Source organism: Canis aureus, chromosome 15 (genome assembly GCF_053574225.1).
Source record: "Canis aureus isolate CA01 chromosome 15, VMU_Caureus_v.1.0, whole genome shotgun sequence".
Taxonomy (NCBI): domain Eukaryota; kingdom Metazoa; phylum Chordata; class Mammalia; order Carnivora; family Canidae; genus Canis; species Canis aureus.
In genome coordinates, this window is record NC_135625.1 from 20954388 (window position 1) to 20976045 (window position 21658).

At 51.4% G+C, this 21658-nt stretch overlaps 1 protein-coding gene and 1 long non-coding RNA gene across 3 annotated transcripts; one reads left to right on the top strand and one right to left on the bottom strand.

Annotated features, from left to right (window-relative positions):
- Positions 1-4486: 4486 nt before the first annotated feature.
- Positions 4487-18744, bottom strand: LOC144284328 (uncharacterized). Its single transcript, XR_013352676.1, has 4 exons — positions 18667-18744; positions 11467-11674; positions 9427-9627; positions 4487-6000 (listed from the first exon to the last, which is right to left on the bottom strand). It is a non-coding gene; the product is annotated as an uncharacterized LOC144284328 (long non-coding RNA).
- HELT (helt bHLH transcription factor) lies at positions 16721-18975 on the top strand. Of its 2 annotated transcripts, none has more exons than XM_077848713.1 (4): positions 16721-17039; positions 17501-17605; positions 17866-17962; positions 18326-18975. In XM_077848713.1, exons 1-4 carry the CDS (start codon positions 17013-17015, stop codon positions 18823-18825), a joined length of 729 nt encoding a protein of 242 aa, XP_077704839.1. In that variant the 5' UTR covers positions 16721-17012; the 3' UTR covers positions 18826-18975. The 2 variants fall into 2 exon arrangements, with proteins under 2 accessions (XP_077704839.1, XP_077704840.1); XM_077848714.1 differs by having other exon boundaries at positions 18329-18975.
- Positions 18976-21658: the final 2683 nt, after the last annotated feature.

Genomic DNA, 21658 nt, shown 5'->3' on the forward strand with positions numbered 1-21658 from the left:
GTGCGCGGGAGCCTCTGGGCCTCAGTTATGGAATTGCAGAGCTTAGAGGTGGTCCCCTCAGGGCATGGCAGTCATGGGACAGGAGAGAATGAGCAACTCAACAGGAGGTGGTCTCTGCAGACAAGAGCAAAAGTGTGACTTGTGGTGGACAAGGGCAGAATGGAAAATGGTGGGAAAGTCATCAGAGCCACGGTGACCTACCTGGGAGGCATAGAGCAGGAGAGAGAAGAGAGAACAAAGGGGTGGAGGAGGTTGGAGAGGAGGGGGATGACCGGCCAAAATGAACTCAGCTCACATTTCTGACCAGAGCTCTGTCCAGAGAGGATTTGAGCTGAGATTGATGGGGGAGGCTGTACCAGCTGCTTGCATCTGGCTCCGGTGCTGGCTGGAGGGAGTGCTTGCTCAAACCAGGAGCAAGCCACGGGAGCGGCCACCCAGGCCAAAGTGATCACCGTGAAGGGAAATATTCTGTTCATGGGCACATCTCAATTTTAGGGAGAAATTCACTGAAAATCTGTTATGGCACAATTGCTTCATCTTTTCAAAATTCCTCTGCAAATACTTTTCCTTCCACATGAGTGTTCTGCATCAAATCCACCTGTGCTATTAGCACATAATCAAGTTTATGGTCCAACTGGTCAATCTCTGCAAACATCTGGGTAAAAAGGTGGGCATCATAGCATTATTCGCGATAAGCCTGTGACCCAGTTAGTTGTAAGCATTTTATTCTCAGGATTTTTTTTTTTTTATTCTAATTGCAAGTTATCTTCATTACTTCTAGATTGATGCTAAGGATTTTTTTTTTTTTTTAACCAAAGAACCAGCTTTTTCCATTTACCAATTTATGAATTTCTGCTTTTTATCTGTGTTTCATTTCTTACTTCTGCTTTTCTTTGGCTTCTTTTCTTATTCTCTATTGTTCAGTTTTTTGAGTTGAATATTTAGTTCTATTTTTGATTAAGTATTTAGACTATAAGTTTTCTCATGAGCTCTGCTTTATATTCTATAAGTTTCATTATTGTTGGTTCCTAGAAATTTTACAATTTTGATTTCCATACCTTTTTATACCAAGAACATTTAATAAAGTGCTTTTAAAATTCTTTAGTGGAAAATTCCAAACACACCCAGAAGTAGAGAGAATAGTATAATGAATTCCTATATACTCACCACCCAGCTTCAACAGCAATCAGTATGTGACCAGTCTTGGCTCATCTTAACCCAATCCCAGACATCTTATCATTTCCTCTTTAAGTATTTCAATATGTAAATAGATTTTTAATCTCCTACTGGAAGAGACATTTTGTTTCTGGCTTTATTAATGTCTGATTTTATTATGTGATGATCATTGAATGTTTTCTGTACTGTTTATACTCTTGGAAAATCTGTAATTGACAAATATTACCCAGGCACTTAGGAAGAAGGCCCATTTTCTGTTCCCAAGATATGAATTCAATCTCTCTCAATCAGCTCTTCCTCACTCAATGTCACAGACTAGAAGTAGGAAATGTAGACTTCTCTTTATATTGCTTATAATTCCCACTTTACGAATGGAGGTACTGTAGGACTCAGTTTGTGAATCCCCCTTGCTATTTTATCTCCTTATAATTATACCTATTAGTATTATACAGTGCCTGTCGGGAAGGGGGAGGACCTGAATCCCATCCTGTTGGATACTAAGACTAAGCTCTCTACTTTCTTTTGTCTTTGCTTGTTACACCATAGTCTATCTTTGGTTTTTAGATTTGATCACAAGGTTCTCCCAGACACCTTACACCTTATCCTATTAGGTCTAAGCAGTCCTATCAGTCAAGGTTCTTGGTTGCAAGCAATAGAATCCACTGGAGTGTTTAAACAGAAAATAAACTTGTTGGGACGCCTGGGTGGCTCGGTGGTTGAGCGTCTGTCTTTGACTCAGGTCGCAATCCCGGGGTCCTGGGATTGAGTCCGCATGGCGCTCCCCGCAGGGAGCCTGCTTCTCCCTCTGCCTGTGTCTCTGCCTCTGTGTCTCCCATGAATAAACAAATAAAATATTTATTTAAAAAAATTTGTCAAAGGATAGAAGGTAGCTTACAGTGTTTCCAGGAGCGGCAGAGAATTGGGAGGAGGGGGTTCTGCAGCCGGGAACCACAGCCACTCACCCCGCAGGCCTTCTCTCACACCTCGCAGCCACTGAGGGAGGGTCCCACCGTGACAGTGAGCACTGGAGGACCCTATCAGGGCCTCTGCCACTGCTGTTCTGAATGCTGCGCGTCCATCTGCCACCACAAGCCACCCTTTCCAGAAAGACACTCCAGTCAGCAATCTTTTCTTAGATTGCCTTCTTCCAAATAAAAGTCTGACTGGCAGATTCTAGGTCAGTTTTTGTGCCCGGACTTCAAGGGAAACTGGGACACTGAATTCTGGTTTCTACCTCCAGGCGAAGAAGTCCTAATGCAGAGATTCCCCCCACATAGGAAAGGCCATATTTGCCACAAATATGGTAAGTGCCTTTTGCAGCAGGGTGAAGAAACAGAAGAAACAGAAGAAACGTACAGACAGACAGAAGAAACGTACAGATAGACATTCACTCCTAATTAAGATAGTTCAAGAATCTAGAATCAAGTATTCCCCTGACACCATGTTAGATGTAGTTGCTTTTTGAATGCATGCAAGATGTTTTCTAAAAATGTTCCTATCTTTATAAAAAAATAATGTGATCATAAGTTTGGCCTTTCCCTTCTTGCTCCTTGTTTCTGTATCTGAAGCTCTACACTAGGCTTAAGTCTTCCTACCCCAGATACTAGAATCTTCTGATGGCTCTCTGCCTTTTCCTTTTCCTTTCTCCCCACTATCCTATATCCCGTCCATTCTCAACTCCAACATTATGCATTGGTGGCCTACCATCAGGGTCCAAGCTTTGTCTCATCTCATGGTACTTCCTCATTCAGCAAACACACGCTGTGTGACTACATGTGTGCTGTGTGCCATGCTAGGCAATTTGCTTGGCTTCAGGGGTTCAAGCATGAGTAAAATAATGCCTAATTCTCAGAGCCTCTCAGTCTAGTGGAGAAACAGTCAACCACGTAGGAAAATACAACATAATTCAAGGTGCTCTCACTACGGCACATGGGAGGAATACCCAAACCAGCTCTGTGGTCAGAGGTCATTTAGGGAGGCCCCTGGAAGAGGCTCCTGAACAGGGTCATGAAAGATAAACTGAATTTACCCAGGAAAAGAGGGGTGCTGGAAACACAAGAAACCGCAGGGAGAGGCAGGCACAGGGGCGCTTAGTGCTCTGAGGAAACACTGCAGGTGCTTTAACACAGGACTGTAGGCTGCCTGAAATAACGCAGCAGAAGACTGGTATCTTAGAGCAGGATAGGGCATATTGAGGAGCTGGGAGGCTTTTCTCAAAGCCAATGGGAGGCAACTGAAGGATTTTTGCGTTTTAGGAAGATGGCCCTAGCACCAGTAGACATAGAACGCACTGGGGGAGCTTGCTGGCGGCAAGCAAAATGTTAGGAGGCTATTGCCAAAACCCAAGAGGAAAACCCATGAGGCAGTAATGAGAGTAGCTGTGGGGATCCTGAGAGGGACTGGAGAGGTGTCAAGATGAAATCAGCAGGACTCAGAGGCTGTGGGAGCAAAGCTAGACTCACAGACGACCCCACATTCCCATGTTCCTTGGGTGAAAGAATTCTAAAGCAAGATTATGAGAAGCAAATTTAGGGGAAGAGGGCAGAGTGTTGTTTTGAGTATCCCAAGTTTGGGACAGCCAAGGAGTGATGGAACAAGAATCTGGAAGCCAGAGAGATGCCCCAGGAGAGGCCTGAGAAACAGTGCTTCTCAACCTTGGGTGCACACTGCCAACATTTGGAAAGCTTTGAAAAATACTGATGCCTGGGCCCTGAGCCTGGAGCTGCTGATGGAATACCAAGCCTGGGTTACAACAAAGCATCCCAGGTGATTCCAACCGGCAGCCAGGCTTGAGACCTCCTGGCACAGAGAGGAGGGTACAGAGCCTGCAGGATGGCCCTCCCCTCTCTACCCCTACCAGCCAGGTGACCCATCCTTAGTTTCCTCCTCCAGAAAATGAAGATTATAACACCTCAAAGAACTGAAAATAGTAAATCAAACAATATGTGTAAAGCTCCTAATACCGTTCCTGGCACATACAACAGACCAGACAAGGATTCACTGCCCGAGTCTGGGGAAGGGCATACTCTTGGCCTGCGTTCCCAAAGAGAATGGGGCTTTCTGTTTGGTGGGAAGGGAAAGGAGGACTCGCCCCAACCTGTCACAAACAGAGGGACTCCCCCTTGGTGTGCACACAACCTGGTGGCTCACACAACAGTCTTCAGGACTTACTGCAAGATATGGGAGGCAGCCAGATGTCTCAACACTCGAAGCAGGACCCTGGCGGCTAGGACTCTCGGTAAAATACACAACATTGAGGTGCAACAAAATGTTCAGGCGCTGGGCAAAATATTCAGGAAGCACCACTGTGTGCCAGGCACGTGTCTACTAGGCATTCCTTTATTCCATAACCAACGTGACAGAGTCCCTATGTGTGCCAAATGCCACACTAAGTTCTGGGGAAATCGTAATAAACCAGAAAGAGACAATCTAGAGCCCTGCGGCAAACAGCCCCTTCTCCTTGACGTCTGTCTCCACCCACCCCGGCATCCCCATGGCCACCGCCTTCGTCACTCTGTCACTTGTCTCATGGGTTTCAGTAAGAACCCCTCACTCTCTTCCCCATCACCAGTAACAAGCTTCTCCGGGTCACTTTACACTCAGATTACAGATTATTTATCAAATAATCGGTTAAAAAATGCAATTACACAACAATGGGATTATGTGTCACAAGTACAGGATGCTGGGACTATATATTAAGGGCTTCACCCAAATACAGAAGCCAGAAAGGCTTCCCTTGGAAGTGACAGCCAACCAGAGAGGAGGGGTGAGGAGACTTGCCCCCTCTCCCCGTGGCTCCTCGATACCTCCATGCCCTGCTTCATACGCTCCCTCAGCCTCGACTGCCCCACAGCCTGGTTCTCCAGGTGCTCCACTCATCCTTGGTCAACCCAAACCCATGTCCTCCTTGGGGGTCTCTCCTGACCACAGTCTGCTCTCCAACCACCCCCGCCTTGTGTGTCCACTGTCTGCCATCACTAGGTACCATCGGACCTCCAATCCCTCACTGCAAGGGACTCTCTCAGGGGGCTAAGGGACTCTCTCAGGAGGCTGGCTGAGTCTCTCAGGTCTGTTGATCACTCTACCCAGGAGCTAACACGATTCTGGGAGTATTGATCAGGGTTCAGAGAAACAGGACCAAGAGGGTGTGTATGTATCTGTGTGTACAAGGGAAAAAGAGACAGAGAAAGATTTTTAAGGAATTGGCCCATGCAATCATGGTCGACAAGTCCCAACTCTACAGAGTGGAGAGCCAGAACCAGAACCCAGGTCACCTGGCAGGAGAGCTCTGCCAACAGCTGTGCCAAAAACACTCCAATGAGGACTGGCTGAGAAGTCATACAAGGCCCCTTGTGGGAAAACTGACTTCTCTGCAAGCTGCACTTCAGAGAAGCCACATCCCACTCTAGCAGGCAGAGAAACCCCACTTATGGGACACGTGGGTGGCTCAGGGGTTGGGTGTCTGCCTCTGGCCCAGGGCGCGATCCTGGAGTTCGAGCATCGGGTCCTGCATCAGGCCCCCTGAATGGAGCCTGCTTCTCCCTCTGCCTGTGTCTCTGCCTCTCTCTCTGGGTCTCTCATGAATAAATAAATAAAATCTTAAAAAAAAAAAAAAAGAAAGAAAAAAAGAAACCCCCTTTCTGCTGGAAGGCAAAGAATTCAGAAGTGTTCCAAGCTGTAGTGCCAGGATCCAGGTGCTACTCTTCCTCCAGGCAGCGTGAGGCCTCCAGCAGCTGTGCCATCATCACCTCTGGGTCGTGTTTCTGATGTGAGGGGTACCACGCTAAGCTCCACTTTGCAGACTTCATCTTGATCTTCCAGCTCCTGAGTAAATATAAACAAGTTTACCAACACACCTTCCTTCCTTTTGGCCTCCCTTCTTTCAATATTTATTTGAATAATTTCTCCATGCCAGGCCCTGGGTCAGGGTTAGGAATGCAAAGATGAAGAAGTCAGGGTCCTGGCCTCGGAGAGCTCACATGCAGCATGGTGAGGCTATGACAGGGCTCCTTGCGGGGGCAAACCTGCCCTCTTGCCTTCCCTTCACACCCGACCGGTCTCCCTGGGCAGCCTATTGTACATGCTGACTGTTCACTACTGTTCACCCCAACTCATACAGAAAAATACTGTAGCCAGAGAGATGAGGCACCCTGGCAAGACATAGCCACAATCCAAACAGCAAGTCCAAGGCAGGCAGACTCCTTTCTTTCTAAGCTTGCAGCCCACAAAGGTCAACCCTCCTCTTAGAAGCTGTTGAATAGTTCCGACCACTAGAGGGCACCAGCTAACCCCCATCTGTCCAAACCTGCCCAGCTCCAGGTCACTAAGCTCCCGGATCGTAATACTAATACCGTTTATCTTTTTTCAAAATGAGTCTTGCAAATCAAGTAAACTTTAAACTGATCACACAGACTTTACTCTTGAGCCAATAAGGAGGTAAGGGGCGAGGGAATCAACTATCCTAATAGAAAGAAAAAAGGCCACACATTGACTAATTGAGAAATACATCAGAACCTATGACAAAGGATTTTTTAAAAACCTATGCTCATGGGACACCTGGGTGGCTCGGTGGTTGAGGGTCTGCCTTCCGCCCTGCCTTCTCCTTCCTGGAGTCCTGGGATCGAATCCTGCATCAGGCTCCCTGCATGGGGCCTGCTTCTCCCTCTGCCTGTGTCTCTACCTCTCTCTCTGGGTCTCTCATGAATAAAGAAATAAAATCTTTAAAAAAAAAAAAAAAGATGCTCATTATCCTAAGCATCTGATAACCACAACATAACCTCACATTATTGACAAGCCATTGTACAGCAACGGTATCCAAATAAAGGCCAGATTATGGACCAGGGCGTCAAAATCAAAGAGACAGATCCAAACACATGGTGTTTGAAAACCAAACCATGGGGGGGAAAAAATTTTTTTTTTTTTTTTGAGTAGGCTCACATCCAACATGGAGTCCAATGTGGAACTTGAACTCGACCCTGAGATTAAGACCTGAGCTGAGATCAAGAGTCGGACACCTAACTGACTGAGCTACCCAGGCACCCTAGATAGTCTCTCTCATGGACCTCAGGATGTGCATTGTCAAAAAGCTTTTGGTGTATAAAAGAGCTTAGGAACATTGCTATATAACTGGAGTATCAGAAATGTGGAGATTAAGAGTGAGAGAGAAAACTGAATTGAAGTATCTGATGATTATGGGTAACTTGTACCTTTGGGGGATGTAAGAGGGAGAATAAATCTACAAGGTCTCTGGACATGTTGAGAAGAACTGCCTTCCAGCTTGGTGAAGTAGCAGCTACATTTGGTTGTTGGAGGGTGGGTGTGAGTTTCTTAGCTGAGAAGTCTTCTTCTGTGACTTCTGAGCTCAATGGGCTCAAGGCAATGGTGGTGGTTATGTATTCAGCTCTACCATTTAATGGTTCTAAGCCCTTGGGTCAAGTGTCCTTGAAATCCCCACACCTCGGCAAATAAACATGCTACTCATTGCATTGTGGGGATTAAATGAGCAAAGATCTGCAAAGCGCTTAGTGCAAGGAAGGGGAGGGATGCTGGCTAAGAGCTGACCATTATTAGCCTAGGAGAAAGAGCAGGACACCACCCACCACTGCCCTCTGCAGGGTGCCAGTGGCCTGGGCTCTGCGTGGGTCTGTGCTACACAGATACACCTCATGCCCCACTCCCTCCAGCCCCCGTAGTTTATGAGGACTGTCTTTTCAGGTATGTGGGCTGAATTCATCACCAGATATCCTCACAACTCTTCTTTTTGGAGTATTTCCTTCTGGAACCATCTGCACCTTGGCTCCTAGGAATCCTAGCACTTTCTGAGCTCTTCTTCCTTTCCAATGACCCCTTCCTGGTTGGTGGCCTTCTCCCTCTCTGTGCCCATGAGCATCCTCCAGGATTCTGTCCTTGGCCCCCTTCCCTTCTCCTTTAAGCTCGTAAGTGATTTCATCCACTGTAACTGTCTGTGGGTCCTTGTACACTGACACTGACCTCTTTCATCTCTGACCTGCAGTTTCCTATCTTATCTTCCAGGCACCCAGTTACAGGTGTTTATATGAGCTTTAGGATTTATATGCCCCAAATTAATCAGCCATCTTCTCCTAGCCACCTGCCCTGTATCCATGGCTTCCTTACATTCCCCCCTTATTGCTACTATCAGTGGGGTCTCCGAGTAGTCAATTCCCCAAACCAGAAACCCAGCAATGATCTTCCCCATTCTTCTCCTGCCATGTCGCATCCTTCTCCAGGTCCTGCTGGATCTGCTCTCTCAAACATCTTCAGCCATCTCTAACTCTCATGCGGAACCTCAGCATCTTTACTTCAGCCTCTGACAGATGTTCTACTACTTTGTGCCCAGTCTGCCCCCCACCCAGGACTGCCTCTCCACTCATTTCCTACCTCAGCCCTCCTCGCAGTGCATGAGCTAGTAAGACTACATTATGTTTCCCAAAACCAGAAAGCCATTCCATGCCTCTGTGCCCTTCTCTGTGCCACCCCCTTTCTAAGGGCAGCCCTCCCACCTGACTTTGCCCGGCTACCTCCTACTCGCTGCAGTGGGTTGAACTTCTCAAAAGTTAATGCCCAACCAGATTTGCGGTTATTACATTATTTGGCAAAAGAGTCTTTGCACATATAATTAAGGATCTCAAGATTATCCTGGATTATCCAGGTGTGCCCCTAAATCTAATGACAAATGTCCTAATAAGAGGAGGAGAGTCACGTGGACAGCCACGTGAAGACAGAGGCAAAGACCCAAGTTATGTTGCCCCAAACAAAGGAGCACCTGTGCCACCCGGAGCTGGAAGAGACAAGGAAAAAAATCTCTTCTAGAGTCCTCAGGGGGCCCATGGCCCTGATGACACCTCAATTTTGGACTTCTAGCTTCCAAAACTTAGGAAAATTAATTTCCATTGTTTCAAGTTACCATGTTTGTGGCAGCCCTAGGAAACAACACACCCAACTCATCATTCAGAACTCAGTTCACTAATCATCTCCTCCAGAAAGTCCTCTTTGAGCTCTTCTTACCACCACCTGCCTCCTGCCAGCTCGCGTCAGATTCCCTTCCTGGGTCTGTCTCACTCAATAAACTCCTGAAAGGCAGCAACTGGGGGCTGATCCCCATTGTCATAAGAGGGCTCAGCAGTGTTCCAGGAAGACAGCAGGTGCCCCACCAGACCAACCCATGAGGATGTCAGCCCATGCACACCCCCTAGGGCCTGGGCATTGCGGCAGGAACTTCACAAACATTACCTCGCTGAGTTAACTCAATAAGCCTAGGAAGGAGGTATCAACTCTGTTTCATGGATGCAGAAACCAGGGTGCAGCAACTTGCCCAAGACCTTCACATAAGCGGAGTTGGGATGTACATCCAAGATCTCCTCAGATCACAGGTCCTACTGTGCAGGGGTACAGCATTCCCAAAAAGACCTGCGGCCAACTAGGCGAAGGATGCTGGAGAAGTCGGGGGAAAGAAAGATTGAGTCTTAATTAGCTAGGTTTGAGACAGAGCCATTGTGTGTGCACACCAGCAAGTATGGTAACAAAGGCTTAGGTTAGAAACTAAAGATGGCCTAACTCATAATGTGGCATAAATGTCTCACAGCAGCTTTAATCCTGAGCCAGGAGTTCGGTGATGAAAAAGGGCTAAGAAAAGATGAAGAGGGAACAGGGAAGAAAGACAGGAAGGAGAAGGGATCGCTCTGCTAAGTTTGGAAACAGAGCATGCTTTTCCCTCACCTTCCACCCCACTTTCTGTGGGCCACGCCTCTGCCCCCACTGGTGGCCTTGTTCTCAGGGCATCAGTGCCTAGTGGGTCTGAGCTCCCACTATGGCACTGCCCCAGGTACCGACCTGAGGCTGACATCCTGCCACCCCCCCACACCCCAAGACATCACGTCTAATTCCTGGAGCCTGGGAATATCACACACAAAAAGGACTTTGCATATTTGATTAAGCTAAGGATCCTAAGAAAGGGAGATTGACCAGGTGGTCTGAAACACAAGCACCAGGATCTTTCCGAATGAGGGGAGGGAGGGAGAAGAGAAGGCGGTGTGACCCCAGAGGCACAGTTTGGAGAAATGCAGACACAAGCCAAGGAGTGCTGGAGCCAGGAGGCTGGAAGGCCAAGAAGCAAGTTCTGCTCTAGGCCCTCCAGGGGGAGTGTGGCCCTGTTGAACAGGCAAATTACAAATGAGGGTCTGTCCCTAAGAAGGACAGCTCTTTTCACACGTGGGAACCTGTAGATTCTTCAAAGAACCCTACATTTGTTCTCAGGGGCTCCGATGTCACCCCATCCAGTGCGTAGCATGCAGTGAATGCCAGATCTGGTGGTGAATGAATGAAGAGGACAGGGAGGGAGGGGAGGAGCTGGGCTGTCACCTGCAGGCACAGATCCGGGTGACCCATTCATCAGACCTCTGCTACTTGATTACAGCCCATACAAGGGAAGTGTTATTCCTTGTAATTTCCTTTTCTCCCCACCTGGAGTCTTTCCCCCGTGTTCTCTGTCATGTATTATAATTTACAATAATTTCCTATTTTCAGTAATGTGTATCTCTAGTTTTCTGTGCAAATTTAGCCTGAAGAGCAGCTGAAATCTTTATGCTAAAGAAAGAGTCAAAGTTATGAGCCAAAGTTCCTCAGTCATAACTTCGGGAAGGCCACTCAAGTTAACCAGGAGCAAAAAGCTGTAATTATCAACCCAAAAGAAAGCCAGTTGCCTAGAAAAAAAAATCAAAGCCCATACGGGACACCATTCACAGCATCTGCAATATACTTTTCTAAGCCATGTTAACATCAAAAGAGGGAAAACAACAGCCTCATCTATCCTGCAATCTCCCCAAAAGTATTATCCTCCATAATTATATTTATACTTCTCTGAGTTCTTGTAGGTCTTTTAAGTCTGAAAATAACCGGTAAAATAAGACAATATGGGGTCCCGTGAGAGACTGCCTATAGAATCAGCTCTAGCATGATGCCAGAATAATCCCCAGGGCTCCTCTCCCAGTTTTGCTTCATTCAACAAAACAATGTTGAAAAACCACATTTGAAGGCATCTACTACTTTCAAGTACTAGAGAGACAAGTAGGAAATAAATCATCGCATATAGGAGACAGTACTTAAGGGAAGTACTGCAAATACCCTATAGAATATGTGAACAAGCAGAGCCACAAAGCCCCCTCGGTTCCTAGGAAACCTTTCAATCTATGCACTTAATTAGTACCACCTAGGAGAGCCTGCAAGTCCCCTCTGCCTTTGCCCTCCTGCTGCCACCTGGGGTGGCGTTCCTACCTGGGATTTATTCGCCCATCAGATAACCATCAGTTGTTAAACACCAAACGGTGGCTTCCAAGTTCTGCTAGAGCAGTGTTTCTGGAACTCTGAAGTACACTGGAGTCCACTGAGGATCTTGTTCAAATCCATATCCAGATTAATTAGATAAGAGGCAGAGCCTGAGGTTCCGCATTTCTTAAGGAGCTCCCAGGTGGTGAGGACACTGCTGGGGTGAGAAGCACAGGTGAGTAGCAAGACATTAGAGCACTTTTTGCCCCCCACTTAAAACAAAAACAAACCAACTTCTGAAGGCATCAGATTCTAGTAGCAGGTGTGTGAGGTGTCAAGGTTTCCATGAGGGCAGAGAAGCTGAAAAGCATTTGGATAAAGGGTGGTGCTTATTAAAGCAAGTGTGGTTTCAGAGCTGCTGCCCTGTTCAGCAAAGGCTGTCAGGTACTATATCTAAAAACAGAAAGCCCAATGTGGGACTCAATCCCAGGACCTCGGGATCACGCCCTGAGCTGAAGGCAGACACTCAACCACTGAGCCACCCAGGTGCCCCTGGACCTCATCTTCACCCGGCTGCACCAACAGGGACCATCCCTGCCACACACTTCCTGTTGACCTCATCATTGAGTTGAGAATACTGTTGGTGATCAGAGTGGGTGAGGAATCAAGGATGCCAAGGAAGGAAAAGTCCAGAAAAATTGCCAGCCCAATAGGATTCCTGGTGCACGTCTGCTAAAAGAGGCTATGGTAGTGACCGTTGCATTGAGGCTAGTGGACTGGAGCCATCAGTAAAATACACACTTATTTCTTAGAGTACAAGCCCTTGGGCCACGTCCTTTTCTGCCTGGGATGCCCAGCTTCTGGCTCCTAGCAGTGCTCACAACATGCTGTTATCATGGGACTCGTGAGAAGCAGGAGCCCGTAAAGGAGGCTCACGAAGGCAGCTGAGGCCTCTGACAACAATCACACCAGCCCAAGGCAACAGGATACCCCACAAAATGCTTGCTGGCACTACATCACAGTGTCCCTGACTAGGCTCTTCTGCAAAATAACAGAGAGCAAGCTGAAGCAGTTGGCCCTGGAGGGTCACACAGCAAATCAAGAAGTAGGATCACAGTGTGACAGCAGCTTGCTGCACACCACTAGGCAATGCCAGGTCTCCTCCTTGCTCCTGATTCTCCCACAGTAAAATGATGTGTTGGATTTGATGGTCTTTTAGGCTCCTTTCAGAGGAAGCCGACTGCCATCCCACATTCTGTGACGCTCCTCGCTTCAGAAATAGAGCCTAGGAATTCAACTCCCTCCATACCTTGTCCTGCTGGTACCAGAGAAGTGCAGGGGGTCAGCCAGAGCTGTTTCCTCCACCCTCTGACAAGACTCACGTTTTCCCACTTGATTAAATTCCCAGTCCCATTAGTGCAACTAGGAAAACCTGCTCTGGGTATTCAAGGTGACAGCTGGAGGGAGAGCTCTGAGGTCACCCAGAACACTTTGTCTTAGAGCAATTCAGCTGAGATTATCAAATATTCGCTACATTTTTATTTTTCAATTATTTCTTCTTCCCCTTCCTAAATCCATAAATCCTCAGTTTCTGGAATTGCAAAGAAACCCTCCCACCCCCAAAATCCATCTTTTTCAGTGTTTGGAAGCTACAGGTCACTTCTATAAAGAAGAAAAAAAAAAGAAAAAAGAAAAAAAGAGAAAGCAATATTTGCAACCATGACATAGGTATTCTGTTGGTGATTGCGGTATTCTCCAACAAAGGTCTTTAGATACCAGGAGTCTAAGTGCAGATCAATATTTAATTAGAATTGTCTAATTTCTGAGTCTTCCTAGTTTTGCTTTGATGCTGGTCGTTGAATCATTTGAAATGACTCTGATGTTAAGAGGCACGTGGGACGCCTGGCTGGCTCAGCGGTTAAGTGTCTGCTTTCGGCTCAGGGCGTGATCCTGGAGTCCCGGGATCCAGTCCTGCATTGGGCTCCCTGCATAGAGCCTGCTTCTCCCTCTGCCTGTGTCTCTCATGAAGAGTCTTTAAAAAAAAAAAGAGGGCCTTCTTCAGTCTCCCACACAGAGAGGACCCAGCTGGCCAGCAAGCACCGGATAATGTCACACCCGCAAGAAGGGGCATCTAAGGCCCCAGTCATTTGTCCAGTTTGGGTCAACTTAACAAAGCTCTCAGGAGGAAGTACTGTGGCCTTTTCAGGAGAGTTAAAGCTTTCCTAGAGATGAGAAAGAAAATATGGAATGAATGAAAATATCACACAACAGCACAAACCCCACGGAACACTACATGAGGGCCACTGCAGAAGAGACTTCTGGGCAAAATGAAGTCATTAATTGAGTCCCTGTCTTATTTTAGGTGCCTTGTTTATATTTATTTACTTTATTTCAGTGGCTGCCTTGTGACCTTGTAAATACATTGATTATTCCCATTTTACAGAAGAGGACTCTGAGGCCCAGCCCAGAGTCTGGCCCAGCTGGTAGGGGTGGAGCTGAGATGTGAATGACCCTTGGGTTCCAGCATCCACAGCTCCAGACTCTGATTGGTTCTATGTGGAAACTAGGTCGAGATCTGGGCACACCTGACCGCCATCCTGCAGAGAAGGATTCAGGAAAAGATGGCCATGAGGGCCCCGGGGTGCCCCCACCTTCTGGGACTGTGATTGGAGCCTCCAGGCTGGGTCGGAGTCCAAGTCTCTGCCTCACCTGAATCGGGTGAGGCGTGGTCCCCCTCTCCCAGAAAGAGCCGCTGCGGCTGGAAGGCTTGGTGAGGAAGCGCGCCTGTACCCCACCTCCAGCCACCTACCCACCTTCACTTGGACCCCACCCCGCCTAGCCACACGCGGGTACTTACCGCCCTGGGCAAGCCCTGGAGCCCAGCTCTGCGAGCAAACACGAGAAATTAAACAGTTTGCACAGGATGAGATTTGGCCCGTGGAAGGTGCCTGCAGCTGGTGGTTAACACCAGCAGTAAGAGGATCAACGCCGAGTCCCCGGGCTTAAAAGGGGGGGTGGGGTGAGAAGTGTGCGCGCTCCCTTTTACCCATTCACGTTAGTTAATTTGGATGATAAGGGTTGGTGTTTAATCCCTTTGTGTGCGAGTGAATATACTGAAATCGACAACCCCTGAGAGGGCACCCGGGCTGGCAGAGCGACCTGCGGGAGAGTGCGGGTCGTGTCCAATCTGGCGTGAAGCAGAAAAGAAACGTCCCGGGGAGACTGAAAGGCAGACGGAGAGGGACACCCTAGGGGTGCGTGGTGCCCTGCAAGCCCCACACCTCCCAGGCCGCGGCGGGTGGGCCGCTGTCTTCCCCGAGGCCCCGCACCCCAGGCCTGCCTCTGCGCCCTTGGAGCCCCCTGGCTCCCACAAGCCGGCGGGGCCCCTCCCTAGCCACCCCTGGCGAGGACTCCCGACACCCAGAGGGAAAGTCCGGGCCCTGCCACGGCCCAGCGAGGTGGAGAGTTGAGGTGCAAAAGGTGGGGTGCAAAAGGGAGGGGCAGATATCCAAAGGGATGTCCCGGTGGTTCTCAGATGGAACAGATCAGAAAAAAAGGGGAGAGCTCGGTGGCTCCAGGGCAGGTCGTAAAACAAAAACCATTTTTATAGCTTCCATCTGCAAGAGAGCTCACGCCCCAGCCGAACCCCGCACGCCCGGAGCCCCCCGAGCGCGGGTGGGAGGCTGCAACCGCGAGCGGAGCCCCGCGGGCGGGGGAGGAGGCCCCCCGACCCGGGCCCGGCTGCCCGCAGGGGCGCAGGAGGCCGAGAGAGTTCCCAGCCGCCGCCGCCCCCCTCCTTCCCCTCGGGCCCGTCCAGCAAACTTCTTCCCCGGTTTCTGTTCGTGCCTTCCCTCCCTCCTCCTCCCCCGATATATTCGCTCTCTAAAACCATAAAAAAGAGATCAACTTCCCTAACTTCACGGAGCCCTTTTCAGTGACAAATATTGATGCCCAAAGTGTCTGCGCTCTCCCGCCCCCAAACGTTAAGAAAAGGCGCCCGCGAAAGGGGGACATAAAAAGTTAACAATGCTGTGAAAATATGTTTGCAGAAAATAGACAATCGTTGGATTAAACGTATTCAAGTATGAAATAATGCCTTTTTGTGTCAAAACTTGGGCGATGGGCGGGTACAAAAGTTCCCTGTGGCAGCTACTTGCTCCCTTTGTGAGCCGTGCGCTTTGGCGTCTCCACTTGGGCGCATTACTCAGAGCACTCTAAGCGCGATTGTTTCTCCCTTTCTAATGACATTTACCGGATCAAAACATGCTGTTAATTCGATCAGAAGGCTTCACCCTCCCTGACAAAGCCACAATAATTTCTCCTGAAGTTTGTTAAATTGACCAAAATTAGGCAAATGAATAGGGGTCTGTAGGCGCCCCCTCTCGCAGGTGACGTCGTATAATGCTCGCCTGGGCCAGCTGCATTCCCCCTTTTCTTTTCGGCCCACTCCTCTCCGTGTTCACCCCCCCCCATCCTCCGACCCCCCCTTCACACACACACACACGCACATGCACACACACACACACACATACACACACGCCTGCCTGTCTCTCCTCCCCCACCCTCTGGCATTATTAAAATTTAGCCCAATGAAACTATTCATACTTTTCAATGGACATTTTCGTATAGGATAATAGGCTACAAATTGAGCCTCTTCCCCCCGCGAGGAGAGAGCCCGAGGAGGGGGGAGAAAAGAAAGCCACAGCGACGTGGTCAGGGAGCAAGGGGGGAGCGTCGCGTGCCAAAGACCCGCGGGAGGGGCGAGGCGAGGCGGGAGCCTCGTGTGCCAGCCGCAGCCCCACACCTGCCGGGATGTCCGGACAAATAAAGCGGTGTAAACAAAAAGGGGGGAGATGGACGTGTCACCAAGTCGTGTGAGAAAAGCCTGGGAACAAACGGGGCGCCTCCGTCTCCAAGAGCTCTCCCTTGAACCCGGCGGAACAGCCTATTAAAGGCTTACTTAATTACTTTAATGACTCTGGACAGGCTTTAAAACGCACTCGGCGCTGGGGCTGCGGGCTTGCTGGGATTTGTAAACAGGCAATCGTGTGAGACTCAGCGGTGGGACTAAAGGAGGCGACACTGTTTTGTGAGGGTCCTCGCCCCCCGGTGCCCGCGGCCGCTGCGCCCCGGCGCCCTGCGCCTGCTGCAGGCGCCCGCACGCCCGCCGGCCCCGGTTTACCGCCTCCTTTTCCCGCCGGGGCTGTTGCCATGCAAATGCTACTCCCCCGCCGATCACGTGTCCTTTGAAGGGCCACGTGGATTAACAAAGCTGATCTGCCCCCAGCTCGCCCCCCTCGGCTGCTAATTTTTTTTTTTCTTAAACGTCTTTAAAACTGATCTTGAATGCATACATCCCCCAAACGCAGCTCCCCTAATCCTATGGAATAATTCAACTCGTGAATGCACTTGCAGCCCTAGATGACCGCTTTATAAGGCGGTCCCTCGGAGTTGGGAGGCTGCAGTCTACCTGGGACGCCCGAGGAGGCACACGAGGCGGAAAGGGCACGGGTGCCTCGCGCCACCGCCTCCCCCGAGGGCGCGTCCCGACCAGGATGTCAGACAGGCTCAAGGAACGCAAAGTGAGTCCGCTGAGCCCAGGCGGCCCTTGCGCCCCGGCCGCGGGGGGCGTCCGACTCCCCGAGCCGCCACCTGGCGGGCCCGACGCCGGGGACGCGGCACCCGGGACCGTCGAGCGGAGGCATCTCGAGGGGTTGGGGGGAGGGAAAGCGGCTGGAGAGACACGAGGCTCCTCCTCCCGGGGGAGCCCAGGCCCGAGGCCGCTTGGCCACCTCCCCGGCGGCCTGGCGCTCGGCTGGAGCCCGGCCCGAGCGGGTCGAGGGGCTGGAAGAGGAGCGCACCGGCCGGGGCGTGAGAGGCCGGGCCCCTGGGACCCTTGCGGGGAGGGGCACGGCCCCCCTCCGGGAGGGGCCGGCCCTGGGCGGCGTGGGGGGCTGGGACGACGGTGGACACGCAGCCACGGCCGTGCCTTTGACGACTCCCTGGGCAAAACTATCCTAAACGTACGAACCTCTGTTCGCAGAGAACCCCTGTTTCCCACAAAGTCATAGAAAAGCGGAGGAGGGACCGGATTAACCGCTGCTTGAACGAGCTGGGCAAGACGGTGCCCATGGCGCTGGCGAAGCAGGTAACGTCAGAGGCCGAGCCCGCAGGCCCGGGCGCCGGGGCTCCTCGGCTGCCCCCCCCCGCGGCAGGGGTGCAGGCAGCGCGGAGACGGAGAGGGCCTCCCCCGCGGGCTCGCGTCCCCGGGGCCCGGGCCCCTGGCGGCCTGGCGCGGGGCCTCCGCAGCGCCCTGCCCGCCGCTCCGCGCACAACCGCGCACCCGGCCTGCCCGGCTCGGCTCGCGCCCGGAGGGTCGCTGCGAGGAGCCCTTGCTCCTTCTTGCAGAGTTCCGGGAAGCTGGAGAAGGCGGAGATCCTCGAGATGACCGTCCAGTACCTGAGAGCCCTGCACTCCGCCGATTTTCCCCGGGGAAGGGAAAAAGGTGGGCAACGGGGAACCCGGGCAGGGAGGCTTGGGGTGGGAGTGGGAGCGCTGGAGGGCATCCCTTCCCGGGATGCGGCCGGAGGCGGGGGCGGGCCGTGGGGGTGGGGGTGGGGGCGCTGGAGGGCAGGTCGTGGGGTGCTGGCTCCGTCGCCTCCTCTCAGGTGGGGAAGGGGGTGGCGTCAGGCTCTTAAGGAAAAGGGGGTCGCCTGCTTGCGCTTTTCCGGTCTCCGGGTAAGAGAGCACAGGCCTCGGGCGGGGGCTTTGGCCCGGGAGCGTGATGGGCGGCACCCGCCTGGGGCCCCGGTGGAGAAGGGGCTGCTCACGGTTCTCGCCTCCCCCCCGCGGTTCCCTCGCCCCCCAGCAGAGCTGCTAGCCGAGTTCGCCAACTACTTCCACTACGGCTACCACGAGTGCATGAAGAACCTGGTGCACTACCTCACCACCGTGGAGCGGATGGAGACCAAGGACACCAAGTACGCGCGCATCCTCGCCTTCCTGCAGTCCAAGGCCCGCTTGGGCGCCGAGCCCGCCTTCCAGCCGCTGGGTTCGCTCCCGGAGCCGGATTTCTCCCATCAGCTGCACCCGGCGGGGCCCGAGCTCGCGGCCCACAGCCCCGGGGAGGCCTCCGTGTTCCCGCAGGGCGCCGCCCCCGGGCCCTTCCCCTGGCCGCACGGCCCGGCCCGCAGCCCGGCGCTGCCCTACCTGCCCAGCGCGCCCGTGCCGCTCCCGAGCCCCGCGCAGCCGCACAGCCCCTTCCTGGCGCCCGTGCAGGGGCTGGACCGCCACTACCTGAACCTGATCGGCCACGCCCACCCCAACGCCCTCAACCTGCACCCGCCCCAGCACCCCCCGGTGCTCTGACGCCGCCTCGCCCGCCGGATTTCTCCGAGCGTCGGGCGCTGCCGACGAGAAATACTGCATACTGTACAGGTGTAAATACGGCGCCGACAAAACAGCCGGGTGGGAGAGGGCCAAGAGCAAATTGGTCTCCCCCCCCACCCCCCGACCCCCCGACCCCCGGCAATAAACGTTTTCTGATAAAGCCCCGAGAGCTGGATTTCTTTGTTACCTTCCGCTCCTCCACAACCACCCCTGCAGGTGCCGAGGGCGCAGCAAGCCGGAAAGGGCCCAGGTGACGACCTTCAGGGCCCGGGGGCGCGGGGACGAGGGGGGCGCTGCGGGGTGTGCGGAGGAGGAGGGAGAGACCCCGGGATGGAGCGGGAAGTCGTGGCTCCCGGAGGAGCAGAGCCTCGCCCGACCCGGGCGCACCTTGGGCATTTGCCCCGGAGCCCGGAGCGCGCGGAGACCCGGGCCCCGCACCTCCGAAAATGCAAATCGAGGACCCGCCCCCAGCGGGCCCGAGCGGACCCCGGCCGGAGGGGCCCGGGGCGCCCCGCCTGCCGCCAGAGGAGCCGGGGATCGCGCGCGCCCCGCGCACCGGCGGCCTGGAGAGCCGCGCCCCTCGGGCCCGCGGGATGCGGGACTCCGTTCCCAGCCTGAACACGTCTCCGGAGGAAGGAGGGAGAGGAAGGGCCCCCCGAGGTGTGGCTCAAGGCAACACCCGACGAGGTTTGCTACTGGAGGATGACAGGACTCGGCGCCGCCGGGGGGCTCGGGGAAGCTGGCCTTGCCTCCTGCGCGCACCTGGGCTCCGCGTCGGGGACGCTAGGCCGCCGGGTGGGGACACGCGCTCCCCAGGGGCCGCTCCCCCTGCGGACGCCCCCGCCCAACGCTGGCGCGGGGTCCGGGTGCCCAGGCCCGCCGAGAGAAAGCCTCCCTCTCCCCCTTCCCCGGGGGGAGCCAGGGTGGACTTTAACCTTCTGCTCCACCCAGAACGTCGGGAGGAAAAGTTTCCAGCGCCCAGGGGACACTTGGTCACTGATCTTTAGGAGATGAGGGTGTTCGAGTCCTACCGGACCCGCGCCCTCCCCACGACACAGAGGTGCATTTAAAATAGCAAACCAAAATCATGTTTTTCTTCTAAGACGCAAACAGCAAAAAGAGCCTGCTACTGTTTTATGTAAACAGGTAAAATGAACACGGTATCCAGCCGGCTAAAGTGTTTGTTGGAGATTTACAGTTTTCTCCTTCGTTGATTTTTTCCCCCCTCTTTCTTCCTATATTTCCTTTTTCCTAGCTTTGGTGCTCTTTAAATAAATAATATGAAATTATGTAGCAGATTTTCCTGTTTCCAGAGACCGGTTTAACTTAACGGTAATGATCTGTCTTCTCCTGGATTAGCTGGAAGACAATAAATTAACTTATTCCATTTCTGTGGACAGGGTTTAAGGGAGCTCTATTTACTGAGGTCAAGGAATAGGATGACCTGCAATTTGTAAACCATCAAACTTGATTATGCAGGGACAAGCCAAAAAAAAAAAAAAAAACCACAAGGACAACCACCACCACCAATCGAAAAATAAACCCTCTTCATTATATCACCCATAAAGTGAAATCTAAATATCTAAATGTGCATTGAGGGGGCAGGGGAAAATCTATAAAGTTTAGGAAAGGTCTTGCAAATAAGGAGTTCTTGCCCTAACATATACCCCACGTCACTACAATACTTATCTATAAAATGTGAGAGGCAAATACCTCCTCCCCTCATGAACTGATATAGCTGGAGCCTGAAAGCAAATGTCAGGCCAGGAGGCCTTCCGATTCACAAATATACATTGCGTAGTATGGGATGGAGGCGAATTATGCAGAAATGGGAGAATGCATGGTGCCTATTATTGGAACACATGTCTTACACCCATTTTCATCAGCGCTGGATACAGAATATGAAGAAGGCCTTTCAGGCTTTTTTTCTCTGAGCATTAAGCCAATCTGAATTCCCTTTGGCAGTGAAGCATTAAAGATATAGTGTTACCCTGGAAATATAAATTATTAATATATTCAGCATTTTTGTCACTTCTCAACTGTTAACCAAATTAGACAAAACTTTCTTTTACTAAGTAGATTTTCTCTTTGGGATTAGCTTTGGGAATGCACAGGGCCACCACAGTAAAAACTTTGGTCATTTACATATAATTTTGCAAACTTCCACTGGCCCATGACAGTCTTTGTACCTCAAATGTTGGTATTCTTGATTTTTTTTTTCTTTCTCATTTAACTGTGGAGGATAAAACCCTGCTTTAGATTTACAATGACTTTAGGATAAAAGTCTCCCTCCCCTTTCTCTTTCTCCCCCTTTCTGTTTGTGTGTGTGTGTGTGTGTGTGTGTGTGTGTCTGTGTGTGTTGTGTCTTTTTCTGAAACCTTCATCCGAAGTTCCAATTCTCCAGGCTTGGCCAAAAGTCAAACTTGGAATAGTCTGACTTTGCAAAAGATTAAAAATGTCACTACAAAATGGAATTGATTCAAATCAGATTGTGACTTTAAAGTGTTCTTTCCTGCACTTTCTCTGACAACACGTTACTCCCAGCCTCCCTGTCCCCAACCCTCCCCTTCTCCCCCCTCGGTCTGAGTCTCTTATGCCCAATCCCTCCACTCTTTCTTTTAAGTAAGTTGTATAGTAATGGTTTCCAAGAGAGGCTCAACCAAACCCAGAAATAACAAAAAACAAAAAACAGTGGGTTTGGCTGGAGGTGACCCATTGTGATGCCTCTGAAAGGGGTAACCTCTTGTTTCTTGGGCTTCATCCTTGAGTGGGCAAGAATAAAAATAATCATCCCCATGAAATCAAAGGTTTT

Coding starts and splice junctions, on each gene's coding strand:
- HELT (XM_077848713.1), top strand. CDS start 17,013: ATGTCAGACAGGCTCAAGGAACGCAAA. Junction 17,040..17,500: donor ACAGGCTCAAGGAACGCAAA/GTGAGTCCGCTG, acceptor CTCTGTTCGCAG/AGAACCCCTGTTTCCCACAA. Junction 17,963..18,325: donor TCCCCGGGGAAGGGAAAAAG/GTGGGCAACGGG, acceptor CTCGCCCCCCAG/CAGAGCTGCTAGCCGAGTTC.